Below are 18,972 nucleotides of genomic sequence, written 5' to 3'. Positions count from 1 at the left end.
ACTGAGCCTGCATGCTACAACTACTGAACCCTGCATGCCTAGAGCCCGTGCTCTGCCACAAGAGAAGGCACTGCAATGAGAAGCCCATGCACCGCAACAGAGTAGCCCCCGCTCACAACTAGAGAAAGCCCACTTGAAGCAACGAAGACCCAATGCAGCCAAAAATAAATTTAAAAATTAAAATAAAAAAACCAAATGGGAGCATACCATGCACACTGTTTGAACATTGCTGATACCTTTTAAAAACAGATTTAGATCAGCAGTTGATCATTGTTTGTAAGTTGATATTCCATGCGTAGATATAGCATAATTTATTGAGCCATTTCCCTTGTGATGGATGTTTAGGTTTCCAGTTTTGTGCTCTATTATAAACAGTTCTGCAGAGTCTAATGTCACTTTAATAAGTTTTATAAAGAAGAACTTGAACATTAGAGAGGTTTAAGTGCCTGAAGTTAAAATCCTGTGTGGAATAGGTGTTTTAAAGAATTAAAATGGTTTTTACTTGTGAATGGGGGTAGAATGGGGCCCAAGTACAAGTGTTTGGAAAAGATCCCCAGGTGATTGTGATGTGCATTCTTTGTTGATAAGCATTGGCCTGGATTATGAAGGGCAAAAGAAAGGAAAATCATCTAGATTTAGTGATAAGTTTGATATGAGGATGAATCAGTTAAGATTCTTTGGTTCTTTCCAGAATTTTCATTTAATCAATTTAGGAATCGGGCCTAAATTGCTGTTGGTGCCCATGTTGCTGTTGTTTTTAATTCCCCAGAGTAGTCTAATGTGAAGCCAGAGTTGAAAATCACTGAGCAAAAACACAAGGTCTTTGTCGTATAATCATGGGAAATAAAATTAAAAGGATAATATTTTAAAGGGAATGAAGTGAACAATCAAGGTGTATGATTTTTATTTTGTTGAAATTCAGTATACATGTATATTTCTGTGTAGGTTTTTTGTTTGTTTTTTTGTTTTGACCTTGCCACTCGGCTTGCGGGATCTTAGTTCCACGACCAGGGATTGAAACCAGGCCTCGGCAGTGAAAGTGTTGAGTCCTAACCACTGTACCACCAGGGAACTCCCTCTGTGTAGTCTTTTTAATTTTTTTTAATTCACAAACAGTTGTTCATAGTGATTCTGTCGACTTGGACGTTGTGGCTAAAAGATGTAGCCAACTGCCCATTCCCATACTCTGTGTGCTTTCGGAGTGCTTTGTAGTCAACCCTGGCTAAGTATGGGACAGTTGGTATCTCACAACTCCTTGTATCCACCAGGCTTTGTGTAATCATTGCCAAGGGCTTCATTGTCATGTCCATTAGTGCCCACAGTAGCTATTTGAAAACAATCTGAAACCTTCCCTCACCTTTCCAACTTTACAAATTACTTGCCTTGGGCCTTGAGGCTTGCTGGCAATGGAGTGAAATTAGGATTCTCAGCCACTGAATTTCCTGTATTTATTAGGCTCCTAAAGTGTGTGCACCCAAAAAGCTGACTAGTCTGCCTGAGCTGCCAACATTGTGATTATAAGTATCAGCAGCATGTGGGCAGCCGCAAAAAAAAAAATTCTATCGTTCTCTCCTGAGGTTCTAGATAAAATAGAGAACGTCCAAGAATTGATTTTTAGAAAGAACCTAGTGAGTTCATTTTTAGACAAAAGGTTTGGAGGTGGCGTGGTGCATGGTGTAGGCATTCTTTTTTAATGTTTTGTGTATTCTGAAAAAGGTCTATGATGAAACAAATGGAATAATTGAAAACTAAGTTGAAACAGCCAAATGGCAGTTGGGATGGGAGGGTTGAGAGTACAGGAAAAAGGTCAAGATGAAGATTCACCTGTCCTTTATGTAAAGTTGTTACTGAACATCCGTGAGATAGGTTAAGGTTTCTAAGGAAGGAGGCCTGAAGTAGGAGGAGGAAGACAACAGAAACTTATTAGATGGACCATGATAATGTAGGGTTATGAAGCCAAGAGAAGATAGACTTTGATATTGAAGGAAAGAAATTTGATTAAAATTGAGAAACTAGGTGTTTGTATGCCAGTGTAGTAACTTTTATTTCACTTCTGTGTTGCAATTAAAGAGGGAGAAATTGGAAGAGAATCTTATGTGAGAGAGGCTGTTTGTTGATTTTGAAATGTTATTCATATTTGGAGATATGTCACAGACCAACTCTGAGTTAGTATTTATTTTTCATTCTGTGCTTAGCTTTTTTCCACATTTGTCTAGCTATATTCTCTCTTATTTTCCCCTCATCTATTTCTTTCTTCCAAAATTTTTAATTGTTTTGGTTGGGGGAAAGGACGGGGGGGGTCTGTGTTCATACCTGCAGCCAAAGGTCATTTCCAAATACAGTCTGGGGCAGTTCTAGAGGATCCTGGCAGACAGAGAGTAGAGAATGGAAGTCCTCTCAGGTTCAGATGACCAGTCTATCCATCAAATAAGTAAACCTCTTGCAGTGGTTTTTGAAAAGCAGCCATAGGATGTTCCTTAGAATATGAAAGGCATGCCTCTTTTGAAATACCTACAATGAACATGTATGTAAAATGGTTCTTTTGATGTTTATATATGGCTATAACGTCTGTATTCTCATATTCTAATGATTTTTTATTTTTCTAGGGTGCAAAAAAGAGTGCTATTGGTCAGCGCATTGTGGCAACCCTACCATATATCAAGCAGGAAGTTCCCATCATTATTGTGTTCAGAGCATTAGGTTTTGTGTCTGACAGAGATATTTTAGAGCATATTATTTATGACTTTGAAGATCCAGAGATGATGGAAATGGTAATGTGCAAGCAAAATGTATTCATAGTATTTTTCAAGAGGTTTAAAGTTACTGTTGCTAATCCAAAAACATAGTAGAAAGCTGCTCTGAAGATCAGTTTAGCTGTTGCAAACCCCATGCTGTTTACTGTGTAGTGAAAGCCTTCAGCCCTGCCTTGGCTTCTTTCTTATTTTTTTTTAAAGGCATATAAATACCAGAATTTAGTGAATTAATTTTCTGTTTTACCTTTTTTTTTTAACACCTTTATTGGAGTATAATTGCTTTACAGTGGTGTGTTAGTTTCTGCTTTATAACAAAGTGAATCAGTTATACATATACATACATCCCCATATCTCTTCCCTCTTGCATCTCCCTCCCTCCGACCCTCCCTATCCCACCCCTCTAGGTGGTCACCAAGCAACAAGCTGATTTCTCTGTGGTATGCGGCTGCTTCCCACTAGCTCTGTGTTTTACATTTGGTAGTGTATATATGTTCATTTGGCTTCTTTCTTGACAATTCTCTGTAAAATCGACATGAAAACTAGAGGCAGTCAGAGTTCATTGACAGCAGCAAGAAGAAACAGTAGTAAGGAAAATCGTAAAAGCATACTAGTCTGATGCAGTGTAGTAAAAAGGGAAAATGTAGTTGATATCTTCTTTTTTTAAACAACTTTTTATTTTGAAATCATTTCAAACTTACAGAAAAGTTGCAAACAGCTCCTGTATACTCTACACCTATTTTCAGCAGTTGTTACCTTTGCTGCATTTGCTTTAGGATGCTCTTTATCTATATATACACATTGTTTTTTTCGGGATCATTTGAGAGTAAGTTTTAGGCATCATGCCCTTTTACTCCTAAATACTTCAGTGTATATTTCCTAAGAATCAGGATATTTACTCACATAATCATAGTATTACAATTTTTAAAATTGGTACTTCAGTGCAGTACATACTGTTAACTTGGAGATCTTATTTAGGTTTATGTCAGTGGTCCTGATCATGTCCTAATGGCATTTCTTTTTTTTCCTGGTTCAAAATCCAATCTAGGATAATGTATTACATGTTGTTTTTATGTCCCTTTAGTCTCTTTTAATCTTCCCTTGTCTTTTTCCTCAATGTTTCATGACACTGAAGTTTTTGGATAGGATAGGCCATTTATTTTGTAGAATATCCTTCAATTTGGGTTTTTCTGATATTTCCTCATGATTAGATTCAATTTATGCATTTTCTGGCAGGACAAATACAGAGATCATATTGTGTGCTTTCCAGGGCATCACATCAGGAGTCACATGATTTTATTGTGTCCCATTATTGGTAATGTTAATTTCACAGTGCCGTCTGTTAGGTTCCGCCACTGTAAAGTTATTATTTTTGTGGGAAGGATTGTTGAGTCTAGAGAAATATGCATTTCCTTATCAATCTTTTCCATTGATGATCCTTGGCTAAGGAGTAGTTGATATTCTTAAAGTTGTCCTGAATCATCCAGAGTCTTTAAGACTACAGAGAAATAAGGTAAAATACAGGCTAAACATCGGTCACAAAGAAGCTGGAGTATATTTTAGTTATTAGAGTATTTATTGCTATGGTTACATGACAAAAATGGATTCTGGTTAGATTTTTGGCAATAGTCATGTGCTTTTTTTTTTTTAAACTTAAAGATAATAAGTATTTAGATACTTAAAAGATAACCTTTTAAACCAAGGCTGAAAACAGTATGACACATTTATTCATTTGAGACTTAGTAAATTTTAATTTGAGTGTTAAACTTCTCTAAATTGATTTTAGATATTTGAAAGGAACTTTTTAAAGCTACTGTTCATTAAAATGTAAAAAACAAACAAAACATCCCCAAGACTCACTGTGCTCTGTTATAATGGAATTATTTGTATTTTTCTGGAAAGTATAATTGTGCTGATGAGTGGATTTTTTTCAGAGGTCCCTAGATCTCTAAGGTGTCTTCAAGTTCTAAGATTTTGTGATTCCTTGAATTTCTAAAAATATTTGCATATTCAGTTAGGTTCATAGGGATATTTAACATAAATTAAGTGACAGTTGCCTTATTTTAAAGTAAAGATGTGAATTTGAAAATAATTTTTATTTAAATTAACTGCTAGGTTAAACCTTCTCTCGATGAAGCTTTTGTCATCCAAGAACAGAATGTTGCACTAAATTTCATTGGTTCAAGAGGGGCAAAGCCTGGTGTCACCAAAGAGAAAAGGATTAAATATGCAAAGGAAGTATTACAGAAAGAAATGCTCCCTCATGTTGGCGTCAGTGATTTTTGTGAGACCAAGAAAGCTTATTTCTTGGGGTATGTCAAATTTCATTGTTTCAAGTTCTTTGCCAAGCTGTGGTTGAGATAAAATTTTTCTTAAAGCTAAAAATGTCAAAATTGATGTTTTTAATGTATAAGTTTAAAAAAAATCCCAAACCATGTCCTTTCTTTTTTACTTCTTTCTTTTCTTTTTTTAAAGGTACATGGTTCATAGGTTGCTGCTAGCAGCTTTGGGTAGAAGAGAATTAGATGACAGAGATCATTATGGAAACAAAAGATTGGACCTTGCTGGACCACTACTTGCATTCTTATTTAGAGGGTAAGGAATTACAGAATGATATTGTTAAAAGTAGAGAGATTTCACTTTAGATTGGTTATTGCACTTGAGATGCTAAACTATCTTGGCATCCATATTGGGTACACATGAAGTTAGCTACATTCTTTGCCACTTGCCCAGTTTAGTTCTATTGATACTTCAAATTTGAGAATTTCAAGATTGTGAGGAAATTTATAACTTGTTTACGTTTTCTCTACCTTTACAAAGCATTTGAGAAAGCTGAATTATTGCCTTGATTTTCTAAGTGCTGATACTGGAATTTTTATTAGTTCTGCTTTGCAGTTTATAAAAACAAAAGCTGGAAGGAAGTCTATCAAGATATTAGCAGTGGTTGTCTCAGTATTGGGGTTATATGTGATTTTTATCTTATTCTTGATATGTTTTTATATTTTTCGTATTTTCTATAATGAACATATACTTCTATAATTAGAAAAACTTATTTGTAAAAATAATGTAGGTAAAAATAATGTAGGTAATAATATAGGTAAAAATAATGTAGGTAATTTAATACAGAAATAATATTATTGTATGTGTTCTGTTATTTATTATATTGTATATTAGTGTTTTTCAACCTCGTTTTGTTATTGCCCCACTAAGGGGCCTCTTTTGAGTATTTTTCTCTAATTGCTTTGCTTGTATATGTTTATGTACCATATGTACGTCTTTGCTTTTTATATAAAAAGTAATAACACTTCCCTCCCTCTACCTCAACCACTTTTCGCCCCCTTGTGGGCAATATTATCCTTGTTAAGGATGCATATTGTAGACCTTTACATGTTTAAAACATTTTATTGGGCAGAATGTTTAAGAATTTGCTTAAAGAAGTACGGATCTATGCCCAGAAGTTCATTGATCGAGGAAAGGATTTTAACTTGGAGTTGGCAATTAAAACAAGGATTATATCTGATGGCCTAAAATATTCTTTAGCTACTGGGAACTGGGGTGACCAAAAGAAAGCTCATCAAGCCAGAGCTGGAGTATCTCAGGTAAGGATGTTAACTGTGACTACAGGTTTGATAAGAAAATGTTATGGGACTAATAGAATCTTTCACTAAATGTAAATTGTTTTGCCTTTTTTTTTTTCTTGGTCAGATATAAAAGTACTTGGGGGCTTTTGAATTATGAAAGTGAAATTTTTCTTAAATTAGCTGTTAGCATTACTAAGAGATTTAAAAGTTTTGACTTGCATCAAGATATTTAATGAATTCGAGTAGCTTCTTGGGAGGTGAAACAGTCCATGTTTGTGAAATTTTTGGTTTTTTTTAATGCCTTAAATATTCTTCTTTAATTAATTAATTTATTTATTTATTTTTGGCTACATTGGGTTTTCGTTGCTGTGCACGGGCTTTTCTCTTTAGTTGCTGTGAGCGGGGGCTACTCTTCGTGCGGCGCGTGGGCTTCTCGTTGCATTGGCTTCTCTTGTTGCGGAGCACAGGCTCTAGGTGCGTGGGCTTCAGTAGTTGTGGCACGCAGGCTCAGTAGTTGTGGCTTACAAGCTCTAGAGCACAGGCTCAGTAGTTGTGGTGCACAGGCTTAGTTGCTCCGTGGCATGTGGGATCCTCCCGGACCAGGGATTGAACCCATGTCCCCTGCATTGGCAGGTGGACTCCCAACCACTGTGCCACCAAGGAAGTCCCAGTTTTTCTGTCTTAAAAGCTCTGTATTAGAAGCTGATACCCAGAGAATAAATGGGCACCTGCTTCCTTTTTTGCAAAATGTAATACCTCTAACAGTGATTTCTCTATGTTGGCCTGTTGTTATGTACAGTGATTGCAATAGCTACTCTCAGGAGGAGTAATGGGGGAAACCTTTTACAAAAATGTCTCACTAGGTATTTTTTATTTATTTTTTGTATTTTCATATAAGATTGAAAATTTATAGTGTATATGTCTAGCTTTATGGAGGGGATCTCCCCCTCTTTTTTTTTTTTTTTTTAAACTAGCCTATACCAGCGTCACCTTATTAATTTGGCATTCAGACACCAACTTTAAGCTCCTGATTCCTAGAAACCTAGATGCCTTAAGAAATTCTGGAAGAATGCTTAGAGTCCAGTTAAATTTCTAGTTCCTTTTAGTTTAGTAAGGATTTGTTGAGTCTACTTGGTGTTTGTGATGCTGGGTTCACAGAGTTGAATGAGACGCTCTTCCAGCCCTCGAGCTTACCATCTATTAGAGGAAACATTCGTCCATGTACAGCTCATTCTGCCTTGAGCTGAATTATGATAAACGCCATCCTGCCAATTCAGTTCAGTGTGTGTACTGGGACTTAAGATGTGCCAGGCACTCTGTCACACATTGGAGATACAGAAATGAATAAAACATGATCCTTGATCTTCAGTAGTTCACAGTCTATACTCATAGATGTAAACAGATATTACAACATGATACAGTGAGTATTAAATGAGAGCTGTGCACACCTGTTCTGTGGGAATGCTGGAGAAAGGCATTTAGCACTGGCTGAAAGGGTGAAAAGAAGTGTTTTCTTTAGGAGGTGACAGTTGAGCTGATTCCTGAAGGGTTGTTGGGAAATAGCCCAAGTCTTGGAGGAGGGTAGAACCAGTAGCTCACAGGAAAACTGGAGAAAACTTAATATCCTGAACAAAGGGACAGGGAGAAAAGAGCATGTGTATGTGGAAGGAGCCAGAGCATTCTTGGGTTTTCAGATCAAAGCGAGAGAGTTAGGAAGATGGGGTTGGAGTGGAGAGCTGGAACACCTCATAGAGGGGAGTGACATGTTCATTTTTGCTTTTTAGGTAGATTCACAGTAATTGGCAGTGTGGAGAAAGATTTGAGAAGGGCAGAGTTGGTGGCAGAAAGATTGTTGCAACAGCCTTAGTGAGAAATAATTAGGGCCTGCACTAGAGCAGTTTTGTAGAGGTGGAGAGTGGAGTCAAATTTGAGAAATATTTACGAAATAAGTTTTGTAAGACTTTGTGACTGATTAGTTGAATGATGGAAAACTCCACAGAGTAGAGAGAAGAGAACAGTTCTTCCTGGAGGTGGGTCGTATGTCTTCTATGGAAGTGGTAACATTTCACCAGACAGAGCAGAATGGGGTAGTACATTCCATTCTGTGGCAGTAGCGTGGTCAGAGTTGTGGAGGTGAGAAGGTGTTTGGCAATGTGAATGGAGTACAGGAGTTCTGGAGACTGCTGGTAGGGGAAGGTCATCTGGGGCTTCATTGAGAAGAGCTTCAGAGTCATGCTGCTCTAGTTGGCGGGGAACTGTATAATATTTTTTAATTCAGTGAGTGATGTGAACTTATCTATATCTGTGTTTTAATAATTCTGGTAACTGAGGAGAGTAGATTGGAGAGGACATTACAGGAACTTATGAGCTGATGGCGATAGTATAGGTAAGAGGTAAGGGGCTGGTTTATTGCTGTGACATTGGGAATGGTTTTTTGAGAAAGTTTGAAAATAGAGTTGACAGGATATGCTTATTGTTTATTATATGTGAAAGGAGGAAGTCAGAGACAAAAATATCTTGAGATTTCTAGATTGGGAGATAAAGGGAAGGGTGATGCCATTAACAATGACAGGAGACTTAGGAAGAAGAAGGAGGATGGGTTGTTGTAGGGCTGGGGAATGTGGTGATTTTGTTATTAGGTACATTGAGTTTGTGTTGCTTGCTTTATATCCCTCTAAATATTATCTTACTTACAAGTATTACCTTGCTTAGTGTTCTGTAAGTGTTGAATCTCTGTGTTGGATTCAGAGGCCTCAGCCTGGGAAAAGTTCTCGGATGGATTAGTGATGTCTGCTATGATCAAAGGAATGTGAGTTGGTAGCATATAAGACTTACTGAGTGCCTAATGTATGCCAAGTGTACTGTTCTAGGTACAGGGATACAACAGAGAACAAAACAAACAAATAAAAATTCCCCACCCTTGTGGAACTAACATCCTAGTGGTTGGAGATAGACCGTAAACAAAACATTTATGTGGTATGTTAGAACTGTATGTCATATATTTGCCATTGCTGCTGTAAGGGTCAGTTAAGTTACAGGGGTGAATAAGATTATCCAGGGCAGGATGGAGAAAGGAGGGAGGGATGCGGACAGTTGGACACTGAGTGGATTATATGTAAAAATATGACTTTGCCTGATTCTAGTATTTGCCAAAAATGTGATAGTGTGAGTAACCGAAATGCCCAAAATTTAAAGATTTGCTATTGTTTTCTAGGTATTAAACCGCCTAACTTTTGCATCTACTCTTTCTCACCTGCGTCGTTTAAATTCTCCCATTGGTAGAGATGGCAAGCTAGCAAAACCAAGACAGTTGCATAATACGTTGTGGGGAATGGTGTGTCCTGCTGAGACTCCAGAGGTAATGCATTAGAATTTATGTTCAAGACAGAAAGTCCAGCAGTAATCATGTAGGGTATAATTACTTTTATAAGAAATTTTTTGTTACTTATAATTACTTATAATTTTATTTAACTATGTAGTATAGTTTAGAACTAAGATATTATAATTTTGTTCTTAGGAAGTAAGAGTACATTCTGAAATCAAATTGGAGGAAAATGTTTGTGGAAAAGAATTTGGATAGGCATGTTAAATCAGTATGAGTAATATGTACTTTATTTATTCCAAGGGCCATGCTGTAGGACTTGTGAAGAATTTAGCTCTGATGGCTTATATTTCAGTTGGATCTCAGCCTTCTCCAATTCTGGAATTTTTAGAAGAATGGAGTATGGAAAATTTAGAAGAAATTTCTCCTGCAGCTATTGCTGAGTGTGTATAAATACAATTTAAAAAAAAAACTTGTTAATCTTCGGTTATAACTTATTAGAGGGTTACTAAGTGCAGAATGCTTTTGGTTTTGCATTTTAGTGCAACGAAGATTTTTGTTAATGGCTGCTGGGTTGGAATACATAAAGATCCTGAACAACTTATGAACACTCTACGGAAATTGAGGCGTCAGATGGACATCATTGTGTCTGAAGTAAGAGTCCTTAATTAATTAAGAGGACGTGATCTCTGGGATTTCCAAACTAGGCATAAAGACTAGTGAAAGTTATCTTTGCATTGGTATCTTTCTTGAACTGGTTTCCTTTGAATTGTAAAGTACATTTTCAAAATTCTAGATGATGTTTTGAGCTAGATTTAATTATAAGGTATTGTTTGCTTTAATGCCTTAGATATACGCATCTAAAATTTTGACATGTAATTTGTTATTAAATTATATTTTGGAATTCAAATTACATTTTGAAGTAAAAAATTCTTTTGAGAATCTTTTTGTAAAGCTGACTACAGTGCTTTTAAAAAGCGAGTGAATATCTCTGATTTCTCCTTTGTCGGAATCCAGAGATTCATTCATGAAATGTGATACACCTCTATTAGATTCCTTTATGTTTAGGTGGATGTTGAAGAGCTCTGGGATTAGGATGGATTTTTTTTTTTAGTCATCAAAATACTGTATGAGCTTTATTCCTCCCCAAAATAGGGCTTTTGCTTTTAGTGTACTGTATTGAGGGCTGGGCTCAGGCTTTTGATTTCCCCAAATCTACACCTTTGGGTCTGTCTCGGTGAAAGTGGATTTGGAGAGAAACTGTAACACACTTAAGCTGACCTCCTGTCTATGTAGCAAAGCAGAGAATCGAGGTTTGGCTGCTCCAGGCCTTCCTCTAGTAGGCAAACCTGGATTTTGACCCAGGCGTATTCATGGCTTGAAGAAATCAGGAACAGCATGCTTCACTTGAGTGTGGCGGGCAAGGCTAAGAGAAAGCCTAAGAACCAAAATTGGTTGTGTTTTTTGTGATTGAGAACTTTGTTAATGCCAGGTGTTTCTGCTGAGAGCTGCCTTTAGGTTTTCTGTCTTCTCTAGGATAAAATTAAATTCTTCATGCTGTTTTAGGCCTCTTTACCTTTCCATGGGCCCATTCCCTCAACCTGGAATGCTTGTGCTCCTTGTCATCCATGCGTCCTCAAAAATGGGTAATAGGGAAAAGGGTGCTTATTACTTTTTTTTTAGGTAAATCTCACCAATTCTGCAAAACTCTAGTGTTAACTCTCGTCTCCTTCAGGATATTTCACCTGACCACCCAGTTTGATTTAGATCAGAGGTTGGCAAACATTTTCTTTAAAGGACCAGGTATTAAATATTTTAGTCTTGGTTTACCTTACAGTGTCTGGTGTGTATTCAACGCTGCTGTTGTAGTAAAAAGTAGCCATAGACAATACATAAATCAGTAAAACTTTATTTAAAAAAAATAGATGGCAGGTGAGGGCAGATTTGGCCTGCAGGCTGTTCGCTGAGCCCCTGATTTAGATCTGTCTCTGTGACTATATGTGGCATATTTTCCTTAAATAACTTCTGACAGAATGCTTATACCAGATAGTAACTGTTGATTTATTTGCCTACCTCACTTTCTAAACTATTAACTTCTCAGAGGCAGGGAACATGTCTTAATATGACTTTGTATTTTCAGTTCTGAGTATGGTGCCTGACATGTAGTGTCTGACACTGAGTGAGTGTTTGTTGAAACTATGAATGGACCCTATGTCCTTGGACTAGGCTCTTTAATCTCCTATTGGAGAGTGTTGTTGGGAGCTTCTTAGTGGGAAAATTGTGTATATTTTTCAGGAGTCTAGTATTTTTTCTTTTCCTTCATACTTTCTGATAATCAGAGGTCCTCATTTTACCCATTTCTAACTTTAGCCTTGTGTTGGACCTGTTAGGCTTTCCTGTCAATAGTCCTCTCAAGAACACCTGTTTCCTTTGGAACACAAGATACTGTTTGGCCTTTGAGGAGACGCAGCTCAGTTTATGTCTTCCTGTTAAGACAAGAGCTATATTCTATTAACTGTATTGTAATATTCTATATTCTATTAGGAATTCTCTAAGGATTCAAGGTAAGCATTTGAGAATGCCACGCATGGTGTTTTTGCTCATAAACACAGTGTTTCAGATTGTTTTCTAAGGACAGGAAGTGGGCTAGGAATGTGGGACTTATCTTCTTCTTGGCTTTTGACTCTTTACTTTGGGAGAACTTGGTGTTTTTGATCAAGCTTTTATGATTTACTATCATTTTAAAACTGAGTAATCCAAACCTTTCCTTTCTTAAATAAACCCAATCTTTAATTTCTTTCTTTTTTTTGGCTGCATTGAGTTGCTTGCGTGGTTTTAGTTCCCCCACCAGGGATCGAACCTGGGCCCCGGCAGTGAAATCGCAGAGTCCTAACCACTGGACCACCAAGGAATTCCCCACCCAATCTTTTCTTTAATAAAAGTATCCAGATGCTGATTTCACTTTTTAAAAGTACTTTTGTGTAGAAATACCAATCTGTTTTTCCATTTCCCAACTCATTGGCAATTCATTGCTTAGTTGACTTTTAAGATTATATATTAGATCTAGATAATTTACTGAAGATTCTTATTTGTTTACTTCTTGACTTATTTCTTTTTATATTGGCACTTCAGATTCTGTAGTGCTTTTAATATTATGTTCTTTATCGTAAGTTTTCCCAAAATATTTTTGATGTTTTCCAGGAATATATTTTCTAGCACTATCCAGTAGAAATATAATGCAAGTTACATATGCAATTTATGTTTTTCTACTAGTCAGGTTAAAAAAGTAAAAAAAAGGGAATTCCCTGGTGGTCCAGTGGTTAGGACTCTGCGCTTTCACTGCCGAGGACGTGGGTTCAATTCCTCGTTGGGGAACTAAGATCCTGTGAGCCATGTGGCATGGCCCCCCCCAAAAAAGAAATAGATGAAAATAATTTCATTATGTTTTATTTGACCGGATACATCAAAAATATTACAATTTCAACATATAATCAATGGAAAATTATTAATGATAAATTTTATTTTTTTGTACTATCTTTGAAATCCAGTGAGTAGTTTATACTTACAGCATATCTCCTTTCAGAATGGCCACATTTCAAGTGCTCAGTAGTGACATGTGGCTAGTGACTGCTGTATTAGAGAGCTAGACTATAAACCATTTGTCTTATAGGTGATTGTGAGAAGTCAGGCTTATTACTGGGAAAGCCTGATCAAGGCAGAGTGATATAGGGCTGGATATTGAAAGGTTACACACGTGAAGTACATGTAATTACCAAAGAGGGAAAACAAGAAAATAAGAAATATACTCGTATTTGTCATATCAAACATATATTTTCTTCATTTTAATTTATTTTGCATGACATTATTACCAGATATTGTTCAGCTTTATAATTACCAAGGTTAGATATTTATCCTACATAAAATTTTAAATTATACCTAGGTTTTTAGTATATTGAACAATGATAAACTAAGATCTATTAATTTTATTTGATAATCTATTAATCCTGTTGTATTTTTAGCTAAGCCTTAATGATACAGAGAAAATAAAAGTGCATGAGACTGTTTTGTCTTTTTATGTATAGGTTTCTATGATCAGAGATATTCGAGAGAGGGAGATTCGGATCTATACAGATGCAGGCCGTATTTGTAGACCACTTCTGATTGTGGAAAAACAAAAGCTACTTTTGAAGAAGAGACACATTGATCAATTGAAAGAGAGAGAATATAACAACTACAGGTAAGAACATGCAGTTAGAAAAAAAGTTAGATATAATTCACATGCCCTAAAATTAAGCATTTTAAACTATGTAGTTCGGTGGGTTTTAGTATAGTCACAAGATTGTGCAACCATTACCACTATCTAATTCCAGAATATTTTCATTGACCCGGAAAGAAACTCTGTACTCATTAGCAGTCACATTTGCTTTTTCTTAATTTTTGTTATCAAGTAAGAGACTTTTAGGGTTTTATTTAAGCGTAAAAGTCTTTGTGACATGGTAAAGACTACCTCTACTACTAATAAGAAATAACCTCTGTGCTTTCACTGCATGGGGAATGGGTTCGATCCCTGGTTGGGGAGTTAGGATCCTGCATACCGTGTGGTGCGGCCAAAAAAAAGAAAAATAACCGATGTGATATAGATAATGTATAACATAAACAATATAATAATAAATTTAATAAAAAGAATCTTTTACAATTTATTATTAGTGATATATGAATGTGTATATTTTTATTGTTAAAAATTCAAAAAATAGGTGTAATAAAAAAACATAAAAGCCCCCAATTCACACTCTCCTTTTCAGAAGTAAATACTGTTACCATTTGGGGTATTTGTTCTTCCAGACCTTATTTTTTGTTTTTATATACTCACCCTAGCCCCACAAGTAGGTTCTTTACATCAGAGCAGAGCAAAACAAACTAACAGTAGTTACAGAGCCATACTTTATGTGTATTGTTCAGTAACTTGTTTGTTTCACTGTTAACAATGGTATGCTTATTTTGGGACTCTTTCTATGTGAATGCATACAGATATAGGAATACTCTTTATTAAGTAGGAAGCCTAGTTAATTAAAATAGTTCAGGAAGTAAGGAAATTAAATGAATTCTTTTTTAGTTGGCAGGATCTTGTGGCCAGTGGGGTAGTAGAATATATTGATACTCTAGAAGAAGAAACAGTGATGCTCGCAATGACCCCAGATGATTTACAAGAGAAAGAAGTAGCTTATTGTTCCACATATACGCACTGTGAGATTCATCCATCAATGATTCTTGGTGTCTGTGCATCTATTATTCCTTTTCCTGATCATAACCAGGTTGGTAGCAGTTTTTGACTATGCTTTGTAAGGAATTGGGGGAAGCAGAATAAAAATTAGAGATTAGTCTGTAGTTTTTTCTGGAAGAAAAGCCTTTTAGTGTAAAGATGATGAACTACAGCATTTAATATGCTTATTCTTGTGTTTGACTCTTAAGAGCCATAATTGATTATTCCAAATGGTTATCACTTATCTTTCAGAAAGAATAGGAACTTTACCAGCCATATTTCTGATTTATGAAGTACCCTGTAAAGTCTGTTTATTTAGAAGTAATTAAATTTTCACTGATTCCGCTTTTCATTTCTACCTTTAGTCCCCTAGAAACACATACCAGTCTGCTATGGGTAAGCAGGCTATGGGGGTTTATATTACCAACTTTCATGTTCGTATGGATACATTGGCCCATGTTCTCTATTATCCTCAAAAACCACTTGTGACTACACGGTCAATGGAATACCTACGATTTAGAGAGCTGCCAGCAGGTATGTTCAGTTTTGTTCTACATTTTTTAAGATCCTGCCATGCTTAAGACACTTTTGTGGGTTCTTTGGACGGTTAATAAATGCATATGACACAGTCTCTATTCTCTTAGAATTTATAATGTGGTGGGAAAACATGAGCACAATTCAATAAAAAGGTAGATATATGTAAAGTGTTATGATGGAGGTATATATTCCTTTGGAAGCACAGAGTGAAAGAAATGATTGATTCCTGTTGGAGTCTAGAGCCAATTTCATAGGGGAGGTAGCATTTTGGACTAGAGTAAAGTTGATGAAAGGGTATTTGAATTTGAGAGATGGTTTGAACAAGGTCCTGGGTGCATGAAGGCAACTGTCAGTATTTATGTCAGTTTAGTATGGCCTGAGTGGAAATGCATGGAAGTGATACTTGGTCTCATAGTGTGGAGACAGCAGGTTGAATTTTATTTGGAGAATGAAGAACTATCCAGCGTTTTTTTTTTTTTTTTTTTGCGGTACGCGGGCCCCTCACTGTTGCGGCCTCTCCCGTTGCGGAGCACAGGCTCCGGACGCGCAGGCTCAGTGGCCATGGCTCACGGGCCTAGCCGCTCCACAGCATGTGGGATCCTCCTGCACCAGGGCACAAACCCGTGTCCCCTGCACCGGCAGGTGGACTCTCAACCACTGTGCCACCAGGGAAACCCTATCCAGCCTTTTTGAACAAGGAAGTAATACAGTTACAAATTTATTTTACAGTATAATTCTGGCAGTCACGTAAGGGATCGATTAGAGTCATATACGGTATTAAGTAGGGAGGTAACTTAGAGGTTCTTGTAGTGGTCTAAGTGAGAAATGGTAAGGTCCTTATTGAGACATGAAAAAGCGTAAGGGCGTGAAACACCTGTTGGAATACACTTGTTAACATTAACACTTGATTACTTATTGGATGTAGAATGATGAAGAGAGGGGAGAAAGGAATTGGAAATATTGTTGGTGTTCTTGGCTTGGGTGATCAAGAGAGAGATACTATTAATAACATTGGGAGCATGTTAGAAGAAAGAAGAGGTTTTATTTATTTATTTTTTTAAATCAATTTTTATTGGAGTATAGTTGATTTACAGTTATACATATATCCACTCTTTTTTAGATTGAAAGAAGAGGTTTTAGACGTAAGATAATAAGTTCAGTTTTCAACATGCTGATTTTGAGTTGCTGCCAAAGCATCTCAGGAATGATCCTCCAACAGTGAGTTGCAAATGTGGTTAGAAAGAAGGTCAAATCAAGAGCTGTGAAGTTTTTGATATATTAATGATAATTATAGATTACTGTGAAATTGCTGAGGGAAAATTCAGAGTGAGAATAAAGCCAGAAAAAATAAAGTCAGGCACCAGGAAGAGAAATCCAGAGAGGAGATTTGAGATGTAGATGATAAGGAGAAGAATCAGGAAGTTGCAGGAAGAGGTTCTCAAGGAGACTGGACAACGGGTAAAATGGTGCAGAGAAGACTGAAGGGTATCAGTATTGAATATAAAGGAGACAGCATAGTTCTTTGGCAGAGTTGTTGTCTTACCGTATTATTAGCGGAATTTTGGCTTTGACCCTGGATAACATTATTTAGTAAAGTTTGCCTTGTAAATAGTGACTTTAAATTATTTAATAGGGGATCTGACATTTTGATAGCAAATTCTCACAGGTTAGAATGATTTATTTTCAAAGTCTTCCACAAGGGGTTACTATTGTCTAGAAAAACAAAATCTGTTACGTTGTCTACAGTATGCTGGTATCTTTGGGCTATACTTGCAGTGCTGTGTTTTTCTTCAGCATTTAGATAATTTCTTTATGGCTAGAGAAGAAAAGAAACAGGTGAAGGATTGGATTTGAAATAGAATGTTCCTTTGGCACTGATACGAAGTGGTGAGGGCATGGCTGGTAGGGACTACAAGCCTTTCAGCTCTGTTATTGCTTCATGCCTTAATCTTGTTATCTATCTATATTTTAAAAAACTTTATTTTGAGATAATTTCAAGCTTACAGAAAAGTTGTAAGACTGTTACAAAGAACTCCTATATAATATTCATCCAGATTTCCTAGTTCACATTTTACCACACTTGCCTTATTCTTTCCCTTTCTCTTTCTTCTTGAACCATTTAAAAGTTAAGTTACAGACCTGAAGCTACATGACTAATTAATTAATTAATTTATTTATTTTTGGCTGCGTTGGGTCTTTGTTATTGTGCGTGGGCTTTCTATAGTTGTGGTGTGTGGGCTTCTCATTGCGGTGGCTTCCCTTGTTGCGGAGCACGGGCTCTAGACACGCAGGCTTCAGTAGTTGTGGCACGCAGGCTCAGTAGTTGTGGCACGTGGGCTCTAGAGTGCAGGCTCAGTAATTGTGGCGCACGGGCTTAGCTGCTCCGTGGCATGTGGGATCTTCCCGGACCAGGGCTTGAACCCGTGACCCCTGCATTGGCAGGTGGATTCTTAACCACTGTGCCACCAGGGAAGTCCCACATCACTCTTTTTTTTTTTTTTTTTTTTTTTTTTTTTGCGGTACACGGGCCTCTCACTGTTGTGGCCTCCCCCGTTGCGGAGCACAGGCTCCAGACGCGCAGGCTCAGTGGCCATGGCTCACGGGCCCAGCTGCTCCGCAGCACGCGGGATCTTCCCAGACCGGGGCACGAACCCGTGTCCCCTGCATCGGCAGGCAGACTCTCAACCACTGCGCCACCAGGGAAGCCCCCACATCACTCTTTAATTCTTCAGTGTATGTTTCCTAAAAAAGACATTCTCCACAGTACAACCATCAACATCAGGGGGTTAACATTGATACCCATCTAGTCAGCAGTCCCCAATTCAGACTTTGCCAGTTGTCCTCATAATATCCATTATTGGTCTAGGATCTAATCCAGGATAGTGCATGTCTCTTTAGTCTCTTTAATGTGGAACAGTTCTTTCGTTTTTCCTTGTCTCTATGACCTCCACATTTTTGAAGAGTCCAGTCAAGTTACTTTATACATTGTCTCTCAATTTGGGTTTGACTATTGTTTCCCCATGGAAACAATATTCAGGTTATGAATTTTTGGCAGTACTAGCATAGAAGCAGTGCTATATTCTCTGGGCATGATATCAGGAAGCACATGCTGTCTCTGTCCCATTATTAGTGATTTTAACTTTTATCATGTAATTAAGATATTGTTTGTCAGGTTTCTCCACTTTTTATTAATTATAATTATTTTGTACTTATTAGGTAAGTAATAAGTCTTTGTGAGAAGATACTTTGAGATGATGTGAATAGCTATTCCTTGTCACACTTTCAGTCATTAATTTAGCAGGTGATTATTGCCAAATGGTGATTTTCTAATCTTATCATTCCTCCCTGTTTGATGCTGAAATTGTCCCAGATTTTCCAATGGGAGTATCTTCAAGATGACTCCTGATAGGTCCTCATTGTTCTTCAAGCACTTCCTTACATTTTGCCTCATCTTGTGCTTTTCTTCCCCTAAACTTGGACTTGGTCATTTCTCCTTTTAGGATAAAAGAATAGTGTGTAGAA

At 37.0% G+C, this 18,972-nt stretch overlaps 1 protein-coding gene across 1 annotated transcript in view; it reads left to right on the top strand.

Annotated features, from left to right (window-relative positions):
• POLR2B (RNA polymerase II subunit B) overlaps positions 1 to 18,972 on the top strand; it is a 46,883-nt gene that overhangs the window by 13,214 nt on the left and 14,697 nt on the right. Inside the window, exons 8-17 of the mRNA XM_060012459.1 lie at positions 2,607 to 2,771; positions 4,866 to 5,062; positions 5,226 to 5,345; positions 6,163 to 6,349; positions 9,546 to 9,689; positions 9,957 to 10,096; positions 10,196 to 10,307; positions 13,736 to 13,890; positions 14,767 to 14,965; positions 15,279 to 15,447. Coding sequence (XP_059868442.1) covers positions 2,607 to 2,771; positions 4,866 to 5,062; positions 5,226 to 5,345; positions 6,163 to 6,349; positions 9,546 to 9,689; positions 9,957 to 10,096; positions 10,196 to 10,307; positions 13,736 to 13,890; positions 14,767 to 14,965; positions 15,279 to 15,447 — 1,588 coding nt within the window. The remainder of the gene's footprint in view (positions 1 to 2,606; positions 2,772 to 4,865; positions 5,063 to 5,225; positions 5,346 to 6,162; positions 6,350 to 9,545; positions 9,690 to 9,956; positions 10,097 to 10,195; positions 10,308 to 13,735; positions 13,891 to 14,766; positions 14,966 to 15,278; positions 15,448 to 18,972) is intronic.

Source organism: Delphinus delphis, chromosome 5 (genome assembly GCF_949987515.2).
Source record: "Delphinus delphis chromosome 5, mDelDel1.2, whole genome shotgun sequence".
In the NCBI taxonomy this organism is placed as follows: Eukaryota; Metazoa; Chordata; class Mammalia; order Artiodactyla; family Delphinidae; genus Delphinus; species Delphinus delphis.
The sequence above is the reverse complement of the archived record's forward strand: the minus strand, read 5'-3'. Positions and strand labels throughout refer to the sequence as shown.